General features: G+C 36.2%; 4 protein-coding genes and 2 non-coding genes across 16 annotated transcripts in view; 4 read left to right on the plus strand and 2 right to left on the minus strand.

The window, feature by feature from the left end:
- Positions 1-1,199: 1,199 nt before the first annotated feature.
- Positions 1,200-12,595, plus strand: LOC109064021 (SH3 domain-binding glutamic acid-rich-like protein 2). Its single transcript, XM_042750337.1, has 4 exons — positions 1,200-1,443; positions 9,436-9,621; positions 10,830-10,901; positions 11,324-12,595. The coding sequence occupies exons 1-4, from the start codon at positions 1,399-1,401 to the stop codon at positions 11,336-11,338; spliced, it is 318 nt and encodes a 105-aa protein (XP_042606271.1). The 5' UTR covers positions 1,200-1,398; the 3' UTR covers positions 11,339-12,595.
- A 902-nt stretch (positions 12,596-13,497) lies between these two features.
- LOC109064045 (SH3 domain-binding glutamic acid-rich-like protein 3) lies at positions 13,498-15,105 on the minus strand. Its single transcript, XM_019081058.2, has 3 exons — positions 14,897-15,105; positions 14,405-14,572; positions 13,498-13,597 (listed from the first exon to the last, which is right to left on the minus strand). Exons 1-3 carry the CDS (start codon positions 14,939-14,941, stop codon positions 13,535-13,537), a joined length of 276 nt encoding a protein of 91 aa, XP_018936603.1. The 5' UTR covers positions 14,942-15,105; the 3' UTR covers positions 13,498-13,534.
- A 506-nt stretch (positions 15,106-15,611) lies between these two features.
- On the plus strand, positions 15,612-18,357 carry LOC109064044 (40S ribosomal protein S12). Its single transcript, XM_042750336.1, has 6 exons — positions 15,612-15,720; positions 15,850-15,895; positions 16,659-16,775; positions 16,970-17,072; positions 17,775-17,876; positions 18,263-18,357. The coding sequence occupies exons 2-6, from the start codon at positions 15,882-15,884 to the stop codon at positions 18,323-18,325; spliced, it is 399 nt and encodes a 132-aa protein (XP_042606270.1). The 5' UTR covers positions 15,612-15,720; positions 15,850-15,881; the 3' UTR covers positions 18,326-18,357.
- LOC122142115 lies at positions 16,507-16,581 on the plus strand. Its single transcript, XR_006158349.1, has one exon. It is a non-coding gene; the product is annotated as a small nucleolar RNA SNORD101 (small nucleolar RNA).
- Positions 16,816-16,900, plus strand: LOC122142120. Its single transcript, XR_006158354.1, has one exon. It is a non-coding gene; the product is annotated as a small nucleolar RNA SNORD100 (small nucleolar RNA).
- A 1,129-nt stretch (positions 18,358-19,486) lies between the features above and the next one.
- Positions 19,487-26,148, minus strand: part of LOC109064042 (eyes absent homolog 4-like) — a 28,282-nt gene continuing 21,620 nt past the window's right edge. For 6 of the 11 annotated variants that reach the window (XM_042750302.1, XM_042750305.1, XM_042750300.1 and 3 more), the window contains 7 exons: positions 24,736-24,825; positions 24,546-24,604; positions 24,193-24,353; positions 23,631-23,745; positions 23,418-23,539; positions 21,846-21,946; positions 19,487-20,154 (listed from right to left, as the gene is read on the minus strand). In XM_042750302.1, the coding sequence (XP_042606236.1) occupies positions 20,074-20,154; positions 21,846-21,946; positions 23,418-23,539; positions 23,631-23,745; positions 24,193-24,353; positions 24,546-24,604; positions 24,736-24,825 (729 nt within the window). In that variant the 3' untranslated portion in view covers positions 19,487-20,073. Of the gene's footprint in view, positions 20,155-21,845; positions 21,947-22,002; positions 22,104-23,417; positions 23,540-23,630; positions 23,746-24,192; positions 24,354-24,545; positions 24,605-24,735; positions 24,826-26,148 lie in introns of all 11 variants that reach the window. The other 5 variants (XM_042750299.1, XM_042750301.1, XM_042750298.1 and 2 more) reach the window with 1 other exon arrangement.

Genomic DNA, 26,148 nt, shown 5'->3' on the forward strand with positions numbered 1-26,148 from the left:
CCACCTGCTGGCGGAAGAGTATAAGCGTTACGGTACATATAAGTGTCAAGATACTTTCGTTTTGATCTCTACTGTAGAGAATAAGTATTTATACTCAAACTATAAACTTTTTAACCAGTACTTCTGTTATTTAAATGTATGTAGGACAGAAATAATGATGTGTGGTTGAAAAGACTGTTTGTGCTGCTCTTTCTGAATCAGCAGCAGCATGAATGATTCATTAACATAAGCTTCTCATGCTCCACTGACGCTGGCGATGTGAAACAGTGGTAATAGACATAGCTGAATTGTTGTGACTTAAGAATAAGATTGCGTGGGTGTTTGAATCGTGATCGCGATCTTTAAATGGTTAATCATGCAGCTCTAATGTAAACACTGAAAATTGTTTTGCAAGGATATCGTCATGTTCTCGCGGGACCAGTCGGATTTCGAGAGCCGAGATCTCGTCACATCCCTAACACACACACAGATATATATATATATATATATATATATATAATCCTTAAATGTTCTTAAAACATTGAAACTTATAAATATTATAAGAACTGGACCACCAACATGTAAAATTATAATGATAATAAAAAAAATAAAAACAATTATTGCAAAAAATTGCTAAAACATTGTTGACATTGATATATACATTGCAAAGCGACTTACAAACAAGAACATAAAGTAATAAAGTAATAAAATAAAGTTTATATATATACATGTGGAAACAATTCTAAATGCAAATAACAAAATAATAATATCTAAATAAACTCTAAAATAAAATAAAATGCAATGACATCCAATGTCAATTTTTGCTTTATTTTGTTTGATTTTTTTTTTTTTTTTTTTGGCATGTTGGTGGTCCTATGCCGTTCCTGTAATATTTATAAGAACATTTAAGGATTCTAAGGACATTTTGTTTACTTTGTACAACACTGCAAAACCAACCTAAGTAAAACCTTTTTATATGTAGCCTACTCAAACGCATAATGGCAACAATGTTTTCACATAATTTCACTATGATAACACTTCGCAGCAACATCCTAACTAAGGCAGTAATATATTTGCTTGAGAGGAGGATTTACGTAGTTTTACAGGTATTTGACATTATAATCGAATGCATAATAACACAAGGATACCCTTCAGTTTTTTGTAGGAGATGGAAACTACATTTCCCATGATTCACGTCTTGAGCTGGAGCCAGAGGATAAGCGCTGCGAGTGCTTCGCGCTCCCGAGTGAAGTGCGCTGATGGAGCACGAGCGGCTTTATTATAAAACACCGGGCGCGCGCGCTCACTTTCATTTCAAAGGGTGGCATTGACGTCACCGCAGGTCCATAAGTCTATAGAAAGGGAGCTCGCAACATTTCCCAGCCTTCATTCTTCCGCGAGAGGGCAAGGAGGATTACGATGGTCATCAGAGTGTTTATCGCGTCCTCCTCCGGGTCTGTCGCGGTGAGTAACGTTTACGCCGCACATTTCAGAGTTGCGTGTTTTAAAACTGGAGACAACCGGGAATAACATCAAACGACTGCTAATTTTTATTCTGTGATCTGTAATTTTATCATTTATTTTATATCTTAAATATGTTAAATAGACGTAAGAATGTCTTACATAGATTTGTATGAATAACTCAGTCACTCAGTGAGGTTTTTATGCGCACGCGAGTATATGAATATGTCAATAAGAGTGTCGTTTATATTCAGGTAAGCCCGGGCCACTTCATGAACTTAACCCATCCTGGAAAACCCAACCTCTCTTTATACCTGTATACATTGACTGAATCAAATAGCAATACTATGGTACTTTTAATATAAACCATGAATCAATTATCCATGTTCATGGTATTTACATGCCACTCCAAGAATAATTTTCCAAAAAACACATGGTATTACCATGGTTTCAGGGTATAACTGTGGTACTTTTTGGTATTTTACATTTACATTACATTTTGGTGCCAAACTGGGGCTGTTTTCAAGCCACACATTGCAGAACATTCTGTATAGATATGACTTATTGTGACTCTAAAATGTATTAGCTACATAATCACTGCCAAACTCAGTTCTGATCTATATATTCAGAAATTGTTTCTATCTAATGCTTTTCAGTGGTGATGGTTAATGCTGTATTTGAGATAATCCAAGCTATTGTCCACCTCGGCGCACTGCAAACAGCCATAAAGCTTAGAGGTTGGACAAAGTGCATGTTTACAGTAAAAGCCAACCTCACTGCCAAATCCAGTGCCACAATCACTGGCGTGCAGATCAGCTCGGTTTTAATCGCTCTGTTATACAGCCTGCAGGGAAAGCACAAGAAATGTCCTGATTCATTCAGAGCTGGGATTATGTTGCAGCCCTTTAGCAGGCTGGTCCAGTGACATTGATTTTTAGTTCTTTAAATGGGGAGATCACAGTCTCTGAACAGAGACTGGGTGGAGGGATGGGCGACTGTATTCATATTTTCTTGTAATGTCATTCATTTGGTATTTGATGGTTATCAGATGATGTTTGTACAGTGACTCACTGTGTATTTGACAGCTTTGATATGGAGGTGAAGCATGTGTTTTTGGATGTTAGAGAGGCAAGTACAGTTCAGCACTGTAACTTAATAGTACCAGAATGAGGTAATAGCCTAAATGAGCTATGCACCGATTTCTTATTTCTACAAGACCAGGATTGTTTACCCAAAAAGATCTATTTTTAAGTCTCCGTGGCCTCAGCACACACTGCTCTCATATATAGGCAAACATCTCTTTTATGCTGACATTCTTCTAAGATAATCATTAGGAAAGAAAATGAAATGTTTCACTTAATAAGTGGCATATGATGGGTGGTCAGATTTACTGTGTGTGTGTGTGTGTGTGTGTGTGTGTTCAATCAGTTTACATATGTGTTTGTTATATAACTTGTTTTGTGTCAAGAGGATGTGAAGCAAGTGATGGCTGAAACCAATCTGTACTAAAAGGTGGCTGATTTTAGGATCAAATGAGTGGAGGTTAATATTTTAGCTTATAGCTACACAAACACACGCTGATTCACATTAGCTCTCATAAGCTTTGGTCAGAGGGGGATTATAAAGGTCATACCCTGACTAACCTTTTCCACCCGTTACACTCATCCACCTCCAACCATTGCACTTTACACATGCATGTGAAAGACTGAGACTGAGAGCGCTCACTGATTGATATTCAGTCAGCTGAGCTTAGTGGAGAGACAGGTTCGACAGGGATATAGGCTTAGTAAGTGTGTTAGGAAAGTCTGAGTGGTAAGAGTGCATTCAGCTCATTGATTCAAAACGGGATGACACACACTCATGGGATCTGTCTTTTATAAAAGCGCACTTCATCTTTTAATCGAAAGTTTTACACATGCAAAAATCCTATGTAGTATAAAAATGTTTTAAAATAAATTAGAAAAAGTAAAAAAAAGAAGATGTACATTTAAAACCAAGTCATATCAGTAGCCTAATAAATGTAATTTAAATGTAGCAGGTCGCCTCATGATCACATGACCAATACCTCTGTAAACTATCCTGTAATTAGATATTAGTGTTTTTATTGTTTACTAGTAAATCTATTACATTTATTTGTGTTAAAGCTGAAATACAATAAAATATAAATATTAAATGAAAATTTAAACCTAAAAAATGAACCATTAGTAATGTTGCCTTGGCAACTAATGGTAATAAACAAGTTTAAGTTGAAGCCACTGATTTAAGTCACTGATCTATATAATGACTAGATTCTTTATTATAGATCAATGGTTTAAGTGCTTAATTACTAAAACTTAAACTGAAATGAAACTAAAGCTAAATAGAAATACACTGATTGGACACTTTTGACCTCTGAATAAATGAATCATTAATCAATAGGCTATATGTTTGAATGATAATTTAAATTGTATGCAGTTTTGTGTGTGTGTGTGTGTGTTTGAAAAAGGAACATCAGTCGAACAAAAGTGCTATATATCCGAATATATCAGAATAGCTTTGAATATGCCTTATTAGTCAGGAGACAGCATGGTATATTAGGAATAACAGCATGATTATAATATTGCTTTTATACAACAATTCAATAAAACAGAATTTAATACTGAGTAACTTAAAGGGATACTCCACCCTAAAATGAAAATGTTTTCATTATTCACTTACCCCCATGTCATTCGAAACCCGTAAAAGCTCCGTTCGTCTTCGGAACACAATTTAAGATATTTCTGATGAAAACCTGGAGGCTTGAGACTGTCCCATAGACTGCCAAGTAAATAACAGTGTCAAGGTCTATAAAACGTATGAAAGTCATCGTCAGAATACTCCCTCTGATATCAGACGTGCAATCTGGGTTTTATGAAGCAATGGGAACACTTTTTGTAAGCGAAGAAAACAAAAATAACGACTTTATTCAATAATTCCTTTGATAATGGTCTCCTCTGTGTCTCTCCATATCACGGTGCTGTGTTTGCTCTTCTATGTCATCCGCGCCACAAGGATGCACTTTTTTTTTTTAAATCAAAGCTAAATACACATAGAAACAGCGCATCCTTGTGGCATGGAGGACATTGGACAGTCTATGGGACAGTCTCAAGCCTCCAGGTTTTCATCCAAAATATCTTAAATTGTGTTCTGAAGATGAACGGAGCTTTTACGGGTTTCGAACGACATGGGGGTAAGTGATTAATGACAAAATTTTCATTTTGGAGTGGAGTATCCCTTTAAGTATAAACAGTTTTTTAAATAAAACATCAACAGAATCGCTGTGCGTCTCAGACAATAGTGACATTTTATTCCTTAATGAATGAATGAATCCGGGATTTTTGAACGAATCGGTTGAATGATTGATTCAACAACTCGCACACAAAGACAGGTGAATGCTGGTTCTCCTTCCTGAACAAATTATTGAACAAATCGTTAAGAAGTGAGTCACTAAAAAAGACAAGTCACTTGTCGCTACGTACTGGTCAAACGATGTAACTTAATGATAGTCAATATTTACAGAAAACACAGTTCGTGATTATTTATTATCTTAAAGGGATAGTTCACCCAAAAATGAAAATTTGATGTTTATCTGCTTACCCCCAGGGCATCCAAGATGTAGCTGACTTTGCTTATTCAGTAGAACACAAACGAAGATGTTTAACACAAACCGTTGCAGTCTGTCAGTTTATAATGGAAGTGGATGGGAATCACGGCTAAAACATACAATAAAAAAAAAAAAACATACACAAAACCAAATTAAACCCTGTGGCTTGTGACGATACATTGATGTGTAAAGACACAAAACTATTGGTCTGTGCTAAACCCTGTGGATTATTTATATCGGGTTTTTACCTCTGATTCACGCAATGTGCAAACTGTTAGAACTCTCCTGAGCACATTCTCAGCAGCAGGTGCATGAGACGTCTTCTTCTTCTTGCTTTATGGTGGATCGCAGACTTATAAGTGCATTACCGCCACCTATCTCTCAAATGGACCATTGACCATTGAGATTGAAGATAGAGTGTCAATGGTCCACTAGAGAGCTGGGTGGCGGTAATGCACTTATAAGTATGTGACAGACAGACTGCAATGGCTTGTGTTAAAAATCTTCGTTTGTGTTCTGCTGAAGAAACAAAGTCACTTACATCTTGGATGCACTGGGGGTAAGCAGATAAACATCAAATTTTAATTTTTGGGTGAACTATCCCTTTAACTAACATGTTGTTGCAGATATAGAGAAGTTGAGTTCTTAAAATGAATCATATAGACAGAGAATGGCTATGTCTTCAGTGTTTTGTTTTGAGGATAAAACAATAGCTGCATTGTGTGGCTGTGCTGGTTTGACACAAGGCTAGAGCTGCTATTATCCTGCTCTCTGTTTATCAGGCCAGGAGTTTTATAGAGCTTTTAAAAAGCACAGACAGGGCTTAATGTTTAATGGAAAGCTGCTCTACCTTTACAAAGAATCTCACTCTCTCTCTTGCAGTCAAACATGCCCATAGGTGTGTTTCACTCATCAACGCATCACTGAGTATCAATCTTTATTTACTGGTGCTTTCTATGTGCACAGGTGTGTGTATGTGTGTGTTCAGTGACAGAATTAATCTAAACAGCTCTGCATGCAGTGGCCACCAAACAACACGCTCTGCAAAGTCAGCAGAGAGAGGGAGAGAGACAAAGATAGGCAAGGCAAGGCGAGGTGAGGCAGGGGACTTTTTGTACTCAATCTGTCCTCCTCCACAATGTGGATATGTCCAAAACCTCTCTCTGGACAACACACTTGCCAAACTAGGGTGTGTAGGTTTGTGTGTTTTTGTAAGTCACACCCTCTCAAACAGCTGTTGAAACTAGGCCTCATTTTCTGTCGTTAGGTGCGCAGACTGAAGTATTATTTCTGGAGCCTGTTGAGGGAAAATGCATGTAGCTATATCATCAGCTAAAGGTGTATACATATGGCTTAACAGTTTAAAGATTTAAGGTTTTACAAACATTTTTATTTTCTTTTTTTTATCTTAAATGGATAGTTAAGCAATAAATAAACATTTTGTCATTAGTTACACAGCAGTGTTATTTTAGTACCATTGATACTGTACTATCTATACAACCAGACAAATAAATCAGGTTTTATTTTTATATTTTCTTTTTTATTTTAATTTGTTTTGTAGCTTTTTGTCATTTTTATTAGTTATTTTTAAATATGTCTGTATAGTTTTTATTCATTTTTTATTAGTTCATGTTTATTTCAAGTGATGACTTTATGGTTTTAGTTTTAGTTAAATCTGTATTCTTCTGTGAAACACAAAAGGTGATTTAGAGAGAATATCTAAAAAGAAAGTAATATATTTTTATGAAATGAAAGGTTTTGGAACAATGGTAAAGTTCTTTAAATTTTAAAACTGAAACATCAGTTAAAGGGATAGTTCACCCAAAAATGCAAATTCTGTCATTACTTAAGCCCCTTTCACACTGCGATTCCGGAAAATACATGGGTAATGTGTCCCGGCAATTGTTCCCGGGTCACTAGATTTTGCACTTTCACACTGCCAGTGATTTCCCGGAATATGTGCGTGCGTTCACACACATTTGCGTAAAGGTCCCGTGAAGACACGTGATATCAGGGTGTGACGTGTAATGTACGAGTCGAAAAGGCTAGGCACGTTAACTTTCACTTAAGCTGGCGAACAATCTCAGCTTCAGCACGGATTAGTGAGGAACTAACTGATCTCTGCTTCGTTACAGTTTGCACATATTTGTTTCGTCGCAAACGTTGATCTGCCTTCAAAACACCTGGTAAAAAAGTTACGCGATAACGTGCATCATCACTAAAACACGGCATTAGTTCTGGCTTTTGTTCACACAGCGCAATGTTACTAGGTCCCCGACCCGGGATCAATCACGGAATCAATCCCAGGACGTATCTGCATTCACACAGAGTGCGACCCGGCAATGTTCCGGTCCAACGTGCAGTGTAAAAGGGGCTTTACTCACCCTCATGTCGTTCCAAACTTGTAAGACCTTCGTTCATCTTCAGAACACAAATTAAGATATTTTTGATGAATTCTGAGAGCTCTCTGACCCTCCCATAGACAGCAAGGGTCCTTACACACGCTCAAGGCTCAGAATCGTATTAAGGAGATCGATAAAATAGTCCATGTGACATCAGTGGTTCAACCGTAATTTTACGAAGCTACAAGAATACTTTTTGTGTGCAAAGAGAACAATAATAACGACTTTATTCAACAATTCGTCTCTTCCGCATCACTCTATAGGGCTATTTTGGAGTGTATCACATACGTAAACAACGTATGCAACGTTATGTACGCGGATATGTTGTTTACGTTCAGATCAAAGCATAAATAAAAGTAAACAGCATATCCGCGTACGGTGCTGCTGACACAGAACAGCATACGTTATGTATGTGATACTCTTCAAAATGGCCCTATAGGGTGACACGGAGGAGACAAGTTGTTGAATAAAGTTGTTACTTTTGTTTTCTTTGCACACAAAAAGTATTCTTGTAGCTTTGTAAAATTACGGTTGAACCACTGATGTCACATGGACTATTTTAACGATCTCTTTGCTACGTTTCTGAGCCTTGATCGTTTAAGGACCCTTGCTGTCTATGGGAGGGTCAGAGAGCTCTCAGAATTCATCAAAAATATCTTAATTTGTGTTTTGAAGATGAACGAAGGTCTTACAGGTTTGGAACGACATGAGGGTAAGTAATGACAGAATTTTCATTTTTGGGTGAACTACCCCTTTAACTCTACTGTGTTGTTCTTTCGAGGAAGTTGTTTATAAAAGGAATTTTATCATTTTGGCAATCTTTTCATCTCTGTGTGCCACTTCTTAATGCATTCATTAACTACAAGTGCTAGAAATTTAAAGAAAGACATGTTTATTCTTTGGAAAATCTACTTTGGCATTGTTGCACTGGAATGGAACTATTGAGTTTTTAAACAGTACAATGGAGAGCTGAGTATAGAGGGTGACAGACAAGTGTGTAAGATAAGGACAAAATGTTTATTCAGTGTTAATATGGGGAAGGATTCAGAAACACAGGACGCCAGACATAGAACAGATGTTAAATAACCTTTTGACCACACAAATAGACACTCAAAGGCACAATGAAATAAACACACAAAGTATTTCATGGTTTGTGTGTTAAATTTGATGTGCTTTAAATGCATAGTCATATTCTATAACGTTTTAGGAATTTTTTTAGGTGTGTCTGAAGTCCCAGGTGTGTGTTTTACATGTGGTTTCAAATAAATCCCTTTTTGCTGATCAGTACTCTCCTCCCACTGTACATCTGACTAATGGGGATTTCACTGAGTGCTTTCCATCTGTGTGTTTTCAGAAGGGACATATAGACACTAATGCACACAGAAATGTATAGCAGTATATTAATACTTTATACTTTAATTTATTTGCCAACATTGTTAAATTCAAAATTTTGTTTTTTTGAGGGAATTATAGACACTAATGCACACAGAAATTTGTTAATAACACTTTTAATTAGTTAATATCATTGCACCACATATTATTTCCAATTAATACTATATTTACTATTTTACAATTCTGTAAAAATGCATAAAGCATTTTAGAATCAACTACATAGTATTTTTTAATATATAGTTAACATTTAAAAGCAATAAATTGGAAAACAAAAAAACAAAAAACAAATGCAAACTATTTAATTTTAAATTATTAACATGTATTTTACATGACCCAACAGAGATGGATGTGACAAATAATGTGACAGTAGTAAGTAGTTAGTAAGATTTTTGGGATGCAAACAGCAGTTTTTCAAGATTACAACACAACCACTTTTCAGTTGTGAATTAATAATTGCTCATACACTCATAAATGTTAATACATAAGTTTGAGAGTAGCCTTTAATAACTTTGATAACACAGATCATTTAATATCCATCACAGATCACTGACCAGAGAACTTTATTGTGTGATTCCTCAGGTGAAGAAACGTCAGCAGGCCATCGTGGGCTTTCTGGAGGCCAACCGGATCAGCTTCGAGGAGGTTGACATCACCATGCTGGAGGATCAGAGGCTCTGGATGTACCAGAACATTCCTGAGCAGAAACGACCTGAAAAGGGCAATCCTCTCCCCCCTCAGATCTTCAGTGGAGACGACTACTGCGGCGTGAGTCATCAATTCTTTTCATTCATCAATTTCTAATTCATATGCTTGATATGTCACACACTGGACAGGTGATGCACTAATCTCCTAATAAAACATATTCACTTAACCTGTTCAATAATCTTCTTTCAGAAGCAAATTTATTGTTAGATACTCACACATTGGTTACGTCTTCATCAATATACCGACACGGACCTCAATTCATGCATATTAATTGGTTCTGTAAGACATCTGGGGGATTCTGTTGAAGTAGACACTTAAATCAATGATAAGCTAAAAGCTCTCTGTCTGGCCAATGAGTCCACATTGGTTTGGTTTGGGAAGATCTTTCTTAAAAATCAATAGACATATACAAAGATCCATGGTGTAAGCTGTGTGGCACCGTTCTGTTTTCCAGTCATTTACATTCTAGTGTGGTATTTATTGTGTTTTCTCTAGCCAATCACATTAAAGCATGAGATGCCCTTCATAAGGTTGTGAAAAGGGAAAGTCATTTTAATTCCAAAAACAAATCTTAAAGTTTCAAAAAAGAGATTTTGCAGACAAAGCACACCCTAATACTTACATTCACACCTTCACCATCTCTATTTATCAATTAGAGTTGTAGTGCAATATGCCACTGTGAGTCTCTTGCCATAAATGGCTAAAGAATCAGAAAGACATTTACGAGTTTGCATCTTAATTTAGAAATGATTCATCACTTTAAACTTGAGTTATGGTAAGGTTTGTATATTTTGTGACTGACTCATGGAAGCGTCTGGATTTTGCTGAGTGCCCAATTGATGTAATCTCACAATAATCCTAATTACTCTTAGACACCGCCTCCAACAACTCTCTAAGCCAATCAGAACAGCAGATCCGCTTCCTTCACGTCACAGCGATTAACTGTTTGACACTAATGTAGAGCAAGACATATTTAAACTATCCTTGTGTATTTTTAAAAGAATGTATGAGCAAGGTGCTTTTTTTAATATGGAGAATTGTTATGAATAAAGTTATATCATTAATAAAGAATTTGATTTGAAGTAATGTTAATGTTAAATAGCATAATTTATATAATCTGAATAAGCAGGTTCTCTTATCTAGTTTGCTATGATATTTATGGCAGATAAAATGCCAATATTATATCCAATTTAAAAAACAAACAGCACAAAGACAGTTACAGTTGCTAAAAACTCTCCTCAGTCATTTATCATTCTATCATTTTGCAGGATTATGAAGATTTCTTCCAGTCTAAAGAGACGAACACAGTGTTCTCATTCCTCCGTCTGCCCCCTGTAAAGGTACAAACACACTCCAGCTGGTCTTTTAATTAATAAAAAGGAAAAAGGTTTTTAAAACAAATAATAAAATGTTAATAAAACCTGTTTTCAGAAAATACATCTTGAATATATTTAATTTTTCCCTCCCCTTTAGGCTATTTCTTTTCTAGTTTTATGCATTAACCATTATTTTTGTTAGATTTATACTTAAAAACACAATTTGCCAATGGAATAAGAAAAATAAAGTGAATTCAGAATATACTCTATGAAACACATTATGCAATTTTCATAGTGGCTGTTTAGATAGTTGTACTGAAGAGCAAGATGAAAATATTGATATTTTGTCATATTGTGTTACTGGCTCTACTCTGGTTTAATGTGATTTTTTTTTTGTTTTATTGTTTTGATTGATATATTATTGAATTAAATTCTGTTCTCTGCAGGACTCTGAATCCTAGAGCGTGTCATTGACATTTCTCTTGACTGAAACACTGTGCTTTTGCCTCTTTTTCCTGTGATGTAACTTTCGTCCCCTGGTCTGTAGCCCTCACTGCCAGCAATGCTTTTGCCAAACACACACTGCCCTCCAGCTAACAAACTTCACACACATACACAGTGTGATTAATGTTTTCTATGGCCTAATTAATTATTTATATGTGTTGCTGTTATGTTTCATTTGTTGTACATGTGTTGCATGAAAAACCTTTTCTTTTTATAACGTGATACAGGGATAGAAAGTGAACTTATGTTTGTGTGCATAAGACTTATATTGTTAACAAAGAGAATAATAAGTATGCAAGGCTGCATGAACACGTCTCTTGAAACTTGTTCTTTGTTTACATTTCCAAAAGGAAATGTAGGGAAACAGCAGAAGAATTTGGTATATTGTCCTTTCCGCAGGCTTGGATCTATTTGTAAAAAAGAAGTTCAGACCAAAAGCCAAAACAACCTCAAAACAGGAAATAGAATCCCGACCTGAATTAAGATCTCAGTGAAACAGCGAAAATCTGAGCTCTGTGTTTCAACAACACATAATGGCTCTTCAAAGCTTTTTCTGAGTGTAAAACTGGTCCTAAATCAGTATTTGAACACCTTATGCTCTATTATTGGAATTTCACATCTCATTCCTAAAGCCTTTTGTTCTTTCGGATAAAAAAAAAAACATGCTAAAGACCTCATATCTTGCTCAGTCTTTTTCTCTTTAATTGTGTGTTAAAGTGTGTTTTTCTTCTCAGGGGTATGTTAGCATGTAGCACACTGTGATGCCTCGACTTTCAGCTCACCAATTTATGTAGCTTATATAGTGACTTATATCATGCAAAGCTGGGGAGAATAGTTGGTTTACTCACAAAGTTGTTTTGTGGAACATATTTAATGTTTACACAGTCTACTCTAGATTTTTTCCTCACAAACACAACAGAATCACTCATTTACTATTCATTGTGATATGCGCTTCTTGCTTCACTCCTCCCACCCATTCATTAAATGATTCCACATGAATAAGCATGTATGTTTCCGCACACACACACACCATTCTCAGGACATAATTATGTTTTACGTATGTCTCACACAAACACACACACATACACACATTCTGTAAAATGGAATCATTCCTCTCTGTACTGATGTATGTATGAAGTTACTGTTGTTTTCTTTCATAATCTAAATGAATAATTTAAAAATCTAATTTTTAATAAAATATATTCAAAAACTGCTTTAATGATTATTTCTTGTGTTTCTCAAGAGAGTCTCAATTTAGGCAAATATTGTATATAAAACAATATACAAAAATGCAAAAGGTCCAAGTATTTAACTCCATGTTCAATCAGTGTCTTTATGACTTACTTTTGAAGTAATTAAGAGGAAAAACTCATAAAAATGAACTTTAGTCACATTGTTTTAATTTATTTTAAATCTATCAGACTATCACAATTGTTCATCTGAATCTCTGCCAGTTTAATGTTTGCATTTGTTGCCATGACACCCCCCACCCCAAATTTCTTTATTAAATATTCCTGTATGGACCATCAAATCAACAGATAACAACGCTGATTTGATTTCATGCTATTATACCCCAGTAAACACTTCCCTCAGTCACTTAACTTCCCATGAAAAAGAAAACATCAATCTTAAAATTCTAACAAACAGAACACTTTACAAGAGCCATTACCTTATAATTAAAAAAAGAATTCGACCTACATTTTTCTTTTGATATTTAAATGTGAATACTAATAATAGTGAATAGCAATTAAAATATTACCATTTAATTGAAATTAAAATTTGATAATGACATCAGTAATGATTATGGTTTTTAAAGACACGTCAGAGCGAATTAGGCTTAATATAACACTACCTGGAAACTGTAATTAATAAGCTATTAAGCTACTGTCATGGGTTTAGAATTTCTAAGAATCACTGTTTAAAAACGCATCAGGAGGATTAAATGCTAATACATTTTAGGTACTCGAGACATTACTGCACCCTAGTGGCCAAAATAAGAAAGGTGATACTGTACACTTGTAGATACATAATGTAGCAGAGATACGCTTGATATATTTTTTTTTAGTTTTTTTTTTTAAATTTTTTTTATTTTTTTATTTTATATTTTTATATTATTAAAATGTATGGTTTTAGTTTAGTGTGCAAGTATTTGTTTAGAGTTTGAAGAATGCCTCTGGGTTCCCATCCTCCATCGCATCAGAAAACTTCTGATAGTCCTATAAACACAAACACAGAAGATAACCAGCTTTATGTAGTCTTTACAAATAAGAAATATGAGAAAGGGAAAACAAGATTTGAATATCTTAAAAGCATTAAGTCGGGCATTACTGGTAAAGTACGTCCAGACACCCTGCATGTGTGGAATCTGAACTGTGTGATTTCTTGCAGATTTGTAAACAGCGTGCACTGTTCTGAGCATCGCAACGCAATCTCAAGATGTTCCCCAGAGTGGCGGACTATCACAAGAAAGCCCTGGTGCATTCCAAGCAGTGGATAATCTATAGCGGATCGGAGTGTTTGAAAGTGTGTGTAAGAACCTGAACGAGCCTGACAGGTCTCCTGTGCCTATATACAAACTCTTATGTTTCAAGTGTTGTTTGCACAGCATTAACATACACTACAAACACTTACGCCCTGTTTTCTCTCTCTAGGTAACTGACTCAGCGTTTCAACATGCTTGTTGCAAAACCCAAACAGATACATTTAGTTCATTTCGAAGATTTCCATGTTCTGTTTACGCTTTATGACACATCATAGCATGAACGTTATGTCCTTTTCCTAATAACCGCAAAAGACTTATTCTCAAGGAATGCTTCTTAATTTTAATACACAAAATGAACAGAAAAACATGTGGATGCTGAACTTATTTCAAATTAAATTCATTTAAATGCCAGCATGCATCGGTTTTTAGAAGATTGAATCAACGGACCATTTCTGACTTGAGGTTGAATTGATGCACGTAAAACAGAAGCAATTCTTCCCTCTTGATCTACAGAGCAGTATCAAAAACAGATGAGACTTACCCCACAGTATTTGTCTCCATTAAAGACCTGAGGGGGCATCGCTGAGGGGTTTCCCACTTTCTTCCTCATCTCCTCCTTCAAGTCACCGCTTCCTGCGATGTCCAGAGCAGAGTACTTGATCTTCTTGGCATCCAGGAACTGCAGAATCTCAGACTGACGTTGCTTCAACTGAAGAAACAGAAATGAAAAACAATGAACCTTTGACAACACACAATGAACTCTGGTTTCTCTTCCTTTTTTTAAAGACATGCGACGAGAACAACTAGTTATTTACTTCAGATTTCTTGCAATAATGTTTTTAACCATCTAGGATTTTTTATATCTTTCTGCAGACACAAACACAAACCTCTGTGGAGTTAACTTCACTAATCTAATTTGACATAAGATGACTGTCTAGCATGTAAACACAAAAATAGGTACTCTTAAAAATATAAGTTTCTATCATATAGTTTCAAAAAGTAGACCTGAGCAGTCAGAAATACAGATACACACCTCTCTCGAGCCACTCACACTGCTGTAATACACCGTGATGGACATCTTCTGAAAGTATTAAAGGTTTGTTGGGAATAAAAGTGGCTGGAGGAGCAGACTGGTATTTCAGTAAGCTGGAAGCTTTAAAACAAAAGCAATCTCAGCCAACTAGAGGACCAGGAAAGCAAGTTTTGACAGTACACCCCTACCACAGCCCCACCTACCACAAGCACAGACTCTCTCTCTCTCTCTCTCACACACACACACACACACACATACATACATCAAGACATCAGTGTGGCATGCCTTAACTTGCACGAGGGGGAATTTATACCGAGATTGCACATTAACGCACTGATTGCAGTGCGTACCAAACTGTATAATCTCACTGACACTAACGTTAGCTGGTTAAAAGTAAAAAATGGCTCATAAAACTCCGATTTTAACAAAACCTGATATAGTTTGTTCTCAGATAATTTTACATTTTGTTATTCAGTCCCTTTACAATTAATAATTTAGGTGTGAATGTCCACATACGTTTTGGCGGCAATGGCTCTCTAGTGCTGGAGGGAGTGGACAGCGCCACCTAGTGGTGGATTGAGACGCTTGCGCCATCGTCGTGGATAAGGCAGAAATATAAAACGGAAGTCTTAAAATGTAGTTGAGCAATATATTTTCTAAATAATCATAAAAACAATAACAACAACACGCGGTAAGTAACCGAAGGCCACAAAAAAAATCTATCTATCCATGCAGGCAGTGAAATGGACACCATCGGGGCCCTTTGCGCATAAAACAATGTTGTCGACGCTATGACGTCCTCTTTACTCGCAGTCAGAGGGAAGGTAGGGCGAGTTTTTGTAATCTCTGATAGAATCGGTCTTCAATGTCCAGCATCCTGCGTTTAAACCACTTAGAGATGTATCCTAAGAAATGGATATTAATGCATCGATTATATTATGCCTTTATTTCAGAATCGTATCCTCCCATCCATCGCTAATCTACAATGGCCGAGGAAGGGTGAGTGAATGTGTTCTCTCTATCGTCCACGCTTCAGTATGCAGCTGTTGCACAATCTAGATTTAAATAGGGAACATCTGAATGGCTTTATTTTGCTGTTAAGATTAGTTTTACTCACCCTAATGGTTAGGAACCTTAAGACTTCATTTCTCCCCGTAGATTAATAAGCGGCATGTCTGAGCTCTAGTTCCTATACAATGAAAGTAAACTGCGACCTAAAGCTGTCAATCAAAGGGGCGCAAAACTCTTAATAGTAGTCCACTTCATTCTGATTTAATTATTCAACGTTTTTTAATGCTGTATGATAGTTTTGTGCCAGGTTTGGCTTAATACAAGTTATTCACAGAATACCTTGATAGATTGCTATTCACTTTTAATGTACCAGAAAGAGAATATATTGGACATTCTTCTATATCTATGAATGTCTATATACATGTACTCATTTATACTCATGTGCCACAAAATGAAGCCATACAGGGTTTGAATATTTCTCTTAATCTCTAAATTAACTTGGTGTATGTCCTTGTAAGTGTATGACATGTTAAAGCATTTAAGTTTTATATTGGATGGTGTTTTTTTTTTTTTTTTTTTTTTTTTTTTTGGTGACCTCGGCTATGATGAACTTTGAATCTTTAGTCGGATACCCCTTCACTCTAATCATGAGTGAGACATCCAGTCTGAAAAGCCGCAGGTTGTTAAATGCATGTGACTCTTTACACCTGACTCTTTACACCCCGATAACATCCTTTTGTACAATTAATAGCATCACTGCCGGAGGTGTGATGGATGTCAACACCGCTCTGCCTGAAGTGCTGAAGACTGCACTCATCCACGACGGTCTGGCCCGCGGGATCCGTGAGGCCGCCAAGGCCCTCGACAAGTAAGAAGTGACGACTTTAATAAACTGGAAGATGTTGCTGTATGTCTATGATGATAATTTGGCTCCCTCTACTGAAGTCTCTGAGGATAACTGCCAATCGTTACCCAATTTCTGTCTGAGATACTGCTGAAGTGATCAGTCATACCTGTTGGAGGAGGTTGAAGGCTCATATGTGGTCATTCTTTGTTTGACAGGCGCCAGGCTCATCTTTGTGTCCTGGCAGCAAACTGTGACGAGCCCATGTACGTCAAGCTGGTGGAGGCTCTCTGTGCCGAGCATCAGATCAACCTCATTAAGGTGAGGAGAGGCTATGAGGATAACATTTAATACATTTTATCAGGATTTATGGAAGCTTTATTTCAGCCATAAGAGAAAACCTGTCCAATTTCTGACTTTCACAGTTTTTCTTACAATTTGGACTCAAACTCAATGGCAAGAGGACAAGTCTAAATTGTATGGTATAATTTCCACCACAGAAAGAAAAATACATGAGGTGATTGAATAGCAAGGTAGAAATCCAAAATTGCTAGATATAAACTTGCAATTTGACAATTTTATGAAGTCGATTGCGGGAAGTTGTAATTACCTTTTATTTTTCAGGCAGAAATAAGCTTCCATGGAATTTAAACTGTAGCCATATAATTAAAATTCCTTATTATAAGTGATTTATACTATTTTTGAGCTATTACCTGCAATTGGACTTGAGGGTTTGTTTCCTGGCCCAGTGGTTTTTCAGTACTGGTCCTGGAGACACTTGGCACTGCATATTTTCTTGAATGCACCTGATTCTGATAATCTCATTAGGAGAGCCATTTGCAAACTGAATTGGGTTATTTTTAGAGCCATTTGCAAACTGAATTGGGTCTTTTAGATAAGAGGGATGTATAAAATATGCAGTGCTCTTGATTCTGACTAAGCCTGATTTGAACTAAAATGCCCAAATCGCTGCTTATAAGTGTAGAGTCATAAAATTATAATGGTCTCTGTGCTCTCTTGTAGGTTGATGACAATAAGAAGCTTGGTGAGTGGGTTGGTTTGTGCAAGATCGACAGAGAGGGCAAACCCCGCAAGGTGGTGGGCTGCAGCTGTGTGGTCATTAAGGTGGGTTTCTGACTGTAGTCCTGTTCACACGTTTTAATTCCTTACTTGAATTGAAAACATGTAGTAAAATAACTTGGATTTCACAAGTAGTGTTTAAAACAATATTAGGGCTTCATATTCGAGCCAAGTCGAGTCCAGATGCTGGCTCTCCATGCTTCGTGTCTGGTTTTGAAGTCTTGGCTAGATTGAGCGCCTGGACACGAGCCTCTTGGTCCTGTTTTGATTCTTGAGGTCCCTAGAAGGGCAACAAGCTAAATTTACTGAATAGCGGGATGATATTTTGTTCCTGTTGTAATTATAGTAGGATTTGAGTCATGTCAGTTTTAAATCTGAATAAATGTTAAAGATGTAACATGCATCTAATGTTTTCATGTTTCCATCTGCAGGACTATGGCAAAGAGTCCCAGGCTAAGGACATCATCGAGGAGTACTTCAAATCTAAGAAATAAGGCGCCAAATAAAAGATCTTTTGGAAATGTTACTTGTTGCATTTTTTTTTTTTAATTAAGTCGTAGCAATTCATGCAAGTTCTTTTGAATTCAGAAATGGTAGTTTTGTCTCTTAAACCTGTTTTGTACAGCGTGAAGATCAAACACTTGTCCAGCATTTTAAGGTACTTCAGTCAAGTAAAAATAGTTCAATTTGGCGCTTTATGGAGTTATATTTTTCAGGTTTGGTTTATTTGAATCCTTGTGTGATTGTTCAGATAGTGCGGTTCATTTAAATAAGCGTGAACACTGCCATCCAGACTTTGTGCACCAAACAACCACAAATGATATCTGTTATACAGGACGTGCAGTCTAAGACTTGACCGTAAAAAGCACAAAATGCTCCAGCGTACCTGGTTTTTCTCCTCATAGAGCCACGCTGACAGTTCGTCCAGTCTATTTACAGCACATCTTTGTGTGTGCAACGGAGGAATTCCTGGCACCGTTTTGATTCCACACGTTTTATAAGCTCTTACTGAGTTATAACCTGGTAAAAAATAGCACCATATGCACATTTAACCCAGTCAGACAGGCGTTGTTTTTGGATGTTCTGCAAGCTCGCAAAATATACGTCATAGAAGATGGCCAATCAGGTTCCGACCTCATCCTTATTTTTTATATCTTTAGCTTTGGCATTAAAAACACAAATATGAACGCTAAACGAACCAGGACTAAAATGGGTTTTTTTGGGTGTACAAAAAAAGTTAATTGAAAGCAAGACCAGAGTCTTGTTCCATTATGACGTACTTATTTTCCAAATTGTATGGCTTTAAAAGTAATAAATGTTTGTCACTAAGATGGTTAATGTACACAAATTTGAATATTTTTTTTTTTTTTTTGAAAAACGGGTATTTAAATTTGTAGGTGCATTCTGTGACACAAACTCAGCACTATGTCTGCTCATGGCTTTGCAACTAATGGTCAGTCAGAATAAAGCTTTAAAAGGTGTTGTTTCCCTGATGCTCGACTTTTATTTTGCTGTTCTTTCCAACTGTCATGACTTAAACCAATGAATGTTAACTCACAAGAAAAAAAACTGATTTCTTCAGAGGCACCAGTACTGACAGTAGTTCAAATTTTTTTTGATTTTTTAAAACCTTTAGAAAATAGACAACTCAAATCTCAAATGTTTACTTTTTTTGTTTATCTACATACATTCTCAAAATAAAAACTGCCACACAAAAACATAAGGCACAACAAATTATACACAGACTTTTTTGCCAAAAACTTACAAAAAACAATCAAAACGATACCATGTGGAAACACAGCGTCCTTTAGTGTTTAATCTAGTTACTGTAAAATAATTTACATGAGTTATGTGTCTATTCTAAATGATCCTTGATTAGAGTACAGCGCTTGAGTCATTTAAGTGGAGATGAAGTCTACTGTACAGACATATAATGTAATTCCTGTAGATGAGTGAGGATATATGTGGTTCAAGACGAAGAACTCCCCTCATTCAGACATGAAATGCAGTGTGTGTGTGAAGTAAGACCTTAGTAAGCTCTTTACAAGCCTGGTTTGACCATTAAAATCCCATTTTCCCTCATCCTAGTCTGTCCTAGTCTTCTTAAGACAGTGCAGAAATATCTTAAAAGCCAGAGTTTTCTTAAAAAGAATCAAAAAGACAACAACATAAAACGAGATTGCAGTGTACTCTTGTTCTTAAATAGTTGTACAAAAAAGGCCTATGATACAGGTATCGAGTGTTACAGGTACTCGAATTCCAGTGCTTGATGGAGGGCAAGCAGGTCAGAGTGGCTGGATATCCGCCAGAAGGGCATGTTGTGCTGTGAGGAGAAACAGACTGACTGTGAGTGTGTGTGAAAACTGGAAATAGCATTTGCTTCAATGCTTAACATTTTCTAGCAATATCCATGCAGGCATGTTAAGCCACTCTACTAAGGGTTTATCTAATATTATTGTTTGTTATAGCTCAAGAGTTTTCTTCATTTCTGAAAATGAGGTGAGAGATCCAACAACCAGATCACACGGAGAAAAACTCATAATACGAAACAACAGCCTCTCATTACTCACATTATTATAGTACAGAGGGTTTATAAAGAGTTTAGTAAAGCATTTACAAACACTTTTTATCAGATCAAATACATTAACACTTTACAAAAAGGTAAAATTTGTTAACATAATTATACATTCTTTTTTTTTAATTAACCCTTTTTAACTAGCTAAAGGTTCATCTTAATTACACTACAGGTTATTGTTAATTCATGATTGCCCATAATACATTAACAAATTGTATTTTTATTTTATAATAATGTTGTTTTAATATGTGTAGAAATGTAGAATCTATTGCAGTAATTAATGTTAACAAACTGAAGTTTATTGTAAAGTGCTATAAGTAAATGTAAATATTATGTATATATATATATATATATATATATATATATATATATATATATATATATATATATATATATATATATATATTTATATATAATATTAATTACTAATTTTATATATTGAACTTTATTTAGAAATTTCAAACAAACCCTTTACAAATCCTTCAGCTTAGCACTCTAAAATCTTGCGAAATTAAAACCATCTTTTCGCAAAATGTAATTTTTTTAACATATATTTATTTATCTTTTGCCTGTTGAAAAGTTTGGGGTCTTTAATGTTTTTGAATAACGTCTCTTATGCTCACCAAGGTTGCATTTATTTTATCAAAAATATAGTAAAACAGTAATATTGTGAAATTGTTAGGTTTTAGAATAACTGTTTCCTACTTTAATATATTTTAAAAAAAAATTGTAATTTATTCCTGTGATGGCAAAAGCTGTATTTCCAGCATAATTACTCCAGTCTTCAGTGTCACATCATCCTTCAGAAATCATTCTGATATGCTGCTTTACTGCTTAAGAAACATTTATTTTATTAATGTCGAAAACAGTTGTGCTTCTTTATATTTATTGTGGAAACTACAACATCAAATAGAAAGTGCAATTATTTGAAACCGCTATCTTTTGTAAGAATCTATACAGTAAGTTTTCACTGTCACCCTTGATCAATTGAATGCATCCTTGATGAATAAAGATTTCCTGACCCCAAACATTTGAACAGTATTGTACACAAACTTTGTTCAGAAATGCTGCAGACTGGTTTCCTAGAACGCAAGTATTCAACTGGGCCTTTAGGTTCAGCATCTCAGCAGATCATCTACAGGAGGTTAACTTGACTGATCTCGGACCGCAGGAAACTACGGGATGCGATTAGATGCCTGAGACCTCGGAGAACCTCAGTTGAATAGCTCTGTTCTAGATGGCTTGGGATCTGAGAAAGAAAAGCTGGTCTCAGATGATCAGAGGAAAAAAAAGCAACCGCTACAGACATCCACACGGAAACTACAGATGAGGAAATAAATGAAGTGCACAAGCTGCCGATCAGTTTCATCTAAAGCTCTACAGCACACACAGGCAGGAAGTCCAATCTGAGAAGTCACACACTGCTTCCGGGTCGTTACCTTGGCAGCGGCCTGCTCCTCTTCCACACCATCCCCAATTACAACATACACTACCTTCCTGCCAAACCTCTGCATTATGCGCTCAAAGCAACTCTCTTTGCCTGCAACATAAACAAGGTGACAGGTCAGAGGCTTGGGGTCAGACGGGAGATTTTACCTGGCTGGCTGCATGCTCCTCATCGCGCCCATCGCCAATCACAACATACGTTATGTTAGTGCCAAACCTGGATACTATACGTTCAAAACAGCTCTCTTTACCTGCGGAAACAAGGCATAGACGTGAACCTTAACAAGCTCAGACGTGAACCTTTGATTGTTGAGTATTATTATTTTTGGGTAGTGGTGAAAAGAGATGGTGAAAACGGCATGAATTCAAAGCGAGAGTCACTCTTGTACACAGACAAACCCTAACCTCACAAATATTTTGTTCTTGCTGTAACCATGGCAATGCACATGGGTTCTGTAACTGTGTGGAATCAGGCTTTGGGTCAACAAGAATTCACTCAAGACGGGAGGGGGCATTTATTTTTCACATAGACCCAGGTAGGTTTGGACAGCTTTTTCCCTTTAAAACTGCATTTTGTATTTACTTGCATTATATTTGTGTAATATTAAAATATGTTTGATTATCTGAATCCTTTAAGTGTGACAAATATGCAAAAAATGTAAAAAACAAGAACCTTTTCACGGCACTGTATGTTTTCTTTTTCTTCTTGTTCTCTTCGCCTTTTTTTACTTTTTGATCCTTTCAGTGTAGTGGATCAATGACGTAATATTATTCTAGTAAACAGTTTCCAGCACACGACTTTGTGTTTGTCAGAAAACAGCAGGTAATCTGGCCTGGAATTTTTATGCAGGTGCTGGGAGAAAAACACTGACATTTTGAATTTGGAGAGAAATAAAATCATCAACTAGCCCTTGCAAATGTTGAAAATACCTTATATTCCCATGAGAAACAATGACTGTTTAAATAGGAATTTTATTCTCCCTCAGTTTTTTATTTATTTGTTGTTGATTTGATTGTAATAAATGTGTGTAGTGTAGTAACTTAAAAAGAAAAATATACAAATAAAATGTTAATTGTATTTTATGGAAAAATAATTGAAATATTAAATTAGATTATATTAAATTGATTGGTTTACATTTAAAACGAGGCCTTGAAGAAAGCAGTTGTAACTTCATTTGTTAAGCAACATATCAGCTCAAACAGGGTGTTTCGGAACAGAGAGTGAAATAAACTCATTGTGAATGAAGAACGCTGTTTATAAAGCAGCGGAATGAAAGAATAATTTAACCCTGGAAGATGATGACAGATCAGCAAATCAGAATCAATTCCACATGATCAGACAGAGTGAATGTGGACGTTATGACCTGGTCATCCTGATCTGTTTTGATTTATGATTTAATGCAACAATGTGAGCCAAAGCATGTTCCACACAGACTGAACTCTACATCACCCTTGATTGCAGAAATGAAATGAAACAGTTCAATGAAATGGAAATAAACAGTTCAACACAATTTATGTGATGAACTCAAGGCAAGTCTGCTGTATGGACCCGTATCTGAACTCACCTATTTTGGTTGCGCTGTAAATGTTTTCAATTGGAAACGCTGAGCCCAGACTATACAACAGCACTTTAGCCAGCGCAGGTATTAACTGTGTCGTTGTCACTAAGACGTTAACACAGTTACTCCTGGGCAAGAGAGACAGAGATTGTGATTTTTTTTGCTGTGTTAAGCTATAGTCCTCAATGACAAAGGCTGATGCTGCATAAAGAGACAGACCTGGAGCTGATGATTGACAGGGACTTGAGCGCAGTGGTCAGCCAAGAGTCCGTGAGAGCCTCAACTTCTGCCCTCAGCTGGAGCCACGCCTCCCTCTTAGCCGGTCCCAGCAACCCTGAAATAGATCATAAACAAAACGCCACATTCATAAATGTAGTGTATATTATGGCATGAAACTGGGGTTACCAATGGGCACAATCTAGTTCATTAATAATGTCAATTAGAAATGGCTTACAAATATACTTAATCATTAGGAAAATTTACCTCTCTCAAAAGAAATGTTAAGCAAATATATAATAATCCATGCTTTCTCCAGTGGTTTACAGGAGTTTTTTGTTGCTAATTTGTTGCAAAAAAAAAAACTAAAAAAAAAACACTCAAACCGAAAACTGTAGTTAAAAACCAAGGTATGTATTGGATCATGGACTGACTGTATTGTTGCATCCCTAATAAATACTATAATAGTGTATATAAATAATACTAAATAACACAGCTACAGAGATTTAGAATTAATCCTGTAAAAATTACTGTGAAATTATTTCAACTTGTAATCAGATCTTACCTCCCACATTGTTTTTGTAAGAGCAGTACAACTCTTTGACTCTTCTGTATCGGAAAGCTAACTTCCTCATCCAGTCGACTCCGCCCCTAACACCTGTTGCTAGGCAGAGACTTGCGCTTGTTGCAGCTGCATGGAAGCCATCAGTGGCAAAACTGTAAGTACTGTTGATAATAACAATAACAATCTTGTTTTACTTACAAGTAAAATACATGTTCAGACATATTTTAGGACATATTTTAGGACTTTTTTTGTTACAGCTGAATGAATAATGGGTATCTTTAAAATAATAGTTTGAAATCAAAGTTTGAATACTGTTAAATCAATATAATCATTCAGATGATAAACAAACACACCTGAGGTCCTGTCCGTTATCATCTGAAGAGGCGTCATCAATGTGCACTTGGTCACACTCCTATCCAAACACAGTGGGGTTACTATTGTTAACCAGCAGGGGGCCACACAGTCACATAAACACTCTCTAACTGGAAAAAGACTGAGGAAACAATTAAGACAAAGCGGACAAGATGAGAGCCATTTGCTTACCTCTAAATCATTAAAAAATAGATGTGTATCAGCAAGATTGAAGATCATTTCCTCCATTCTTAAACCAAGAGTCACAGCCAAAGGAGGGTCCTGAGAATTCAAATGATAATTGTTAGGATATTTTTACTTGACAATAATCATCATCATCGCCAATAACAAATCTAACATAGTTAAAAATTTTCCCAACTGTTGTTGGGACACTGCAGAGGCTATTCCAGAATTATGGAAAATCCATTATGTTTGGCCATATTTAAAGACAGCTTTGAATCTATTGCAGAGAAGGCAAGCCCAGAATGCACTGCGACAAGCTCAGCTCAGTAAAACTTTTCATCTAGATGGCAAATGGAGCCACAGTCAGTGTAAAGGCAGCTATAAATGTAAATGATTAAATATATGCAAAGAACAAGTTAAGACGGAAAAAACCTTAACATGCAAATAGAAAAATTCAGTATGCAAAAATGATGATTAAATCATTGCATCCATCAATAACATCATTTAGATTTTTTGTCATCATTGATGACAACATTTTGAAAACTGAAAACTCAGTGTAAGCTCAGTAAATAAAATGTTCCACGTTTCCATCAAATGATGACAGATACTACACTTGTCTCAGAACATCAGACGCTCTCACCCTTCAAACTACACACACACACACACAGTGAAAGAACGAGAGAGGGGGAGGGCACCCAGCTGTAAAAATCATCATATGTGATGGAGTTTGTTGGCTCAGAGTTGATTGGCTGAGACAGCGAACGAGAATAGAAAAGCACACACACACACACACAAAGTTAATGGCGAAACTGACAGAGATTGGAAATGATGATTCAACTGTTTGAAAATGTCTAAACTTAATCTAAGCATACGTTAAAAAATAATTGAGGCAATTTTTTTTCAATCAAAATAAACAATTCAAGACATTGGCGTAGAGCTGCTTTTCCCACTTTTGAACTCTGAGGTTCGGTAATTTCACAATCGCTTCAGTGATTAATCTATAGATCGTGTGTGCTGGCACTTGAGCTTGACAGCATGTGCAATGTCTCTGACGAGAGTGCCTAAGAACGGAGGGTTTTCATCGTCACAGAGCCTGCAGAAATAGCCCCAGAGCCGTGAATAGCCGCAGCTGTCTCTATGTCTCTCACCAACTGAACAAGAAATGAGGGAAGGTGTCAGAAGATGTCTGACGCTTCACACTCCTTGAATCACAGTTCAGAATCTAACAACTCCATTCTTCTGCGCTCTGCCTACGATAGAAGTGCACAGATGGGGGAGACCTAATATTGAGTCAAGATTCAAAATTTAATATTGCATTCTGGAGATATACACACACACAAAAAACATTTCTAAGTTTATTGGAGTATTTATTGGAGTGTGTTTTACAAAAAATACTATTTCAGTCCATCTACTTCAAAATTT

Source organism: Cyprinus carpio, chromosome B23 (assembly GCF_018340385.1).
Source record: "Cyprinus carpio isolate SPL01 chromosome B23, ASM1834038v1, whole genome shotgun sequence".
Lineage (NCBI taxonomy): Eukaryota > Metazoa > Chordata > Actinopteri > Cypriniformes > Cyprinidae > Cyprinus > Cyprinus carpio.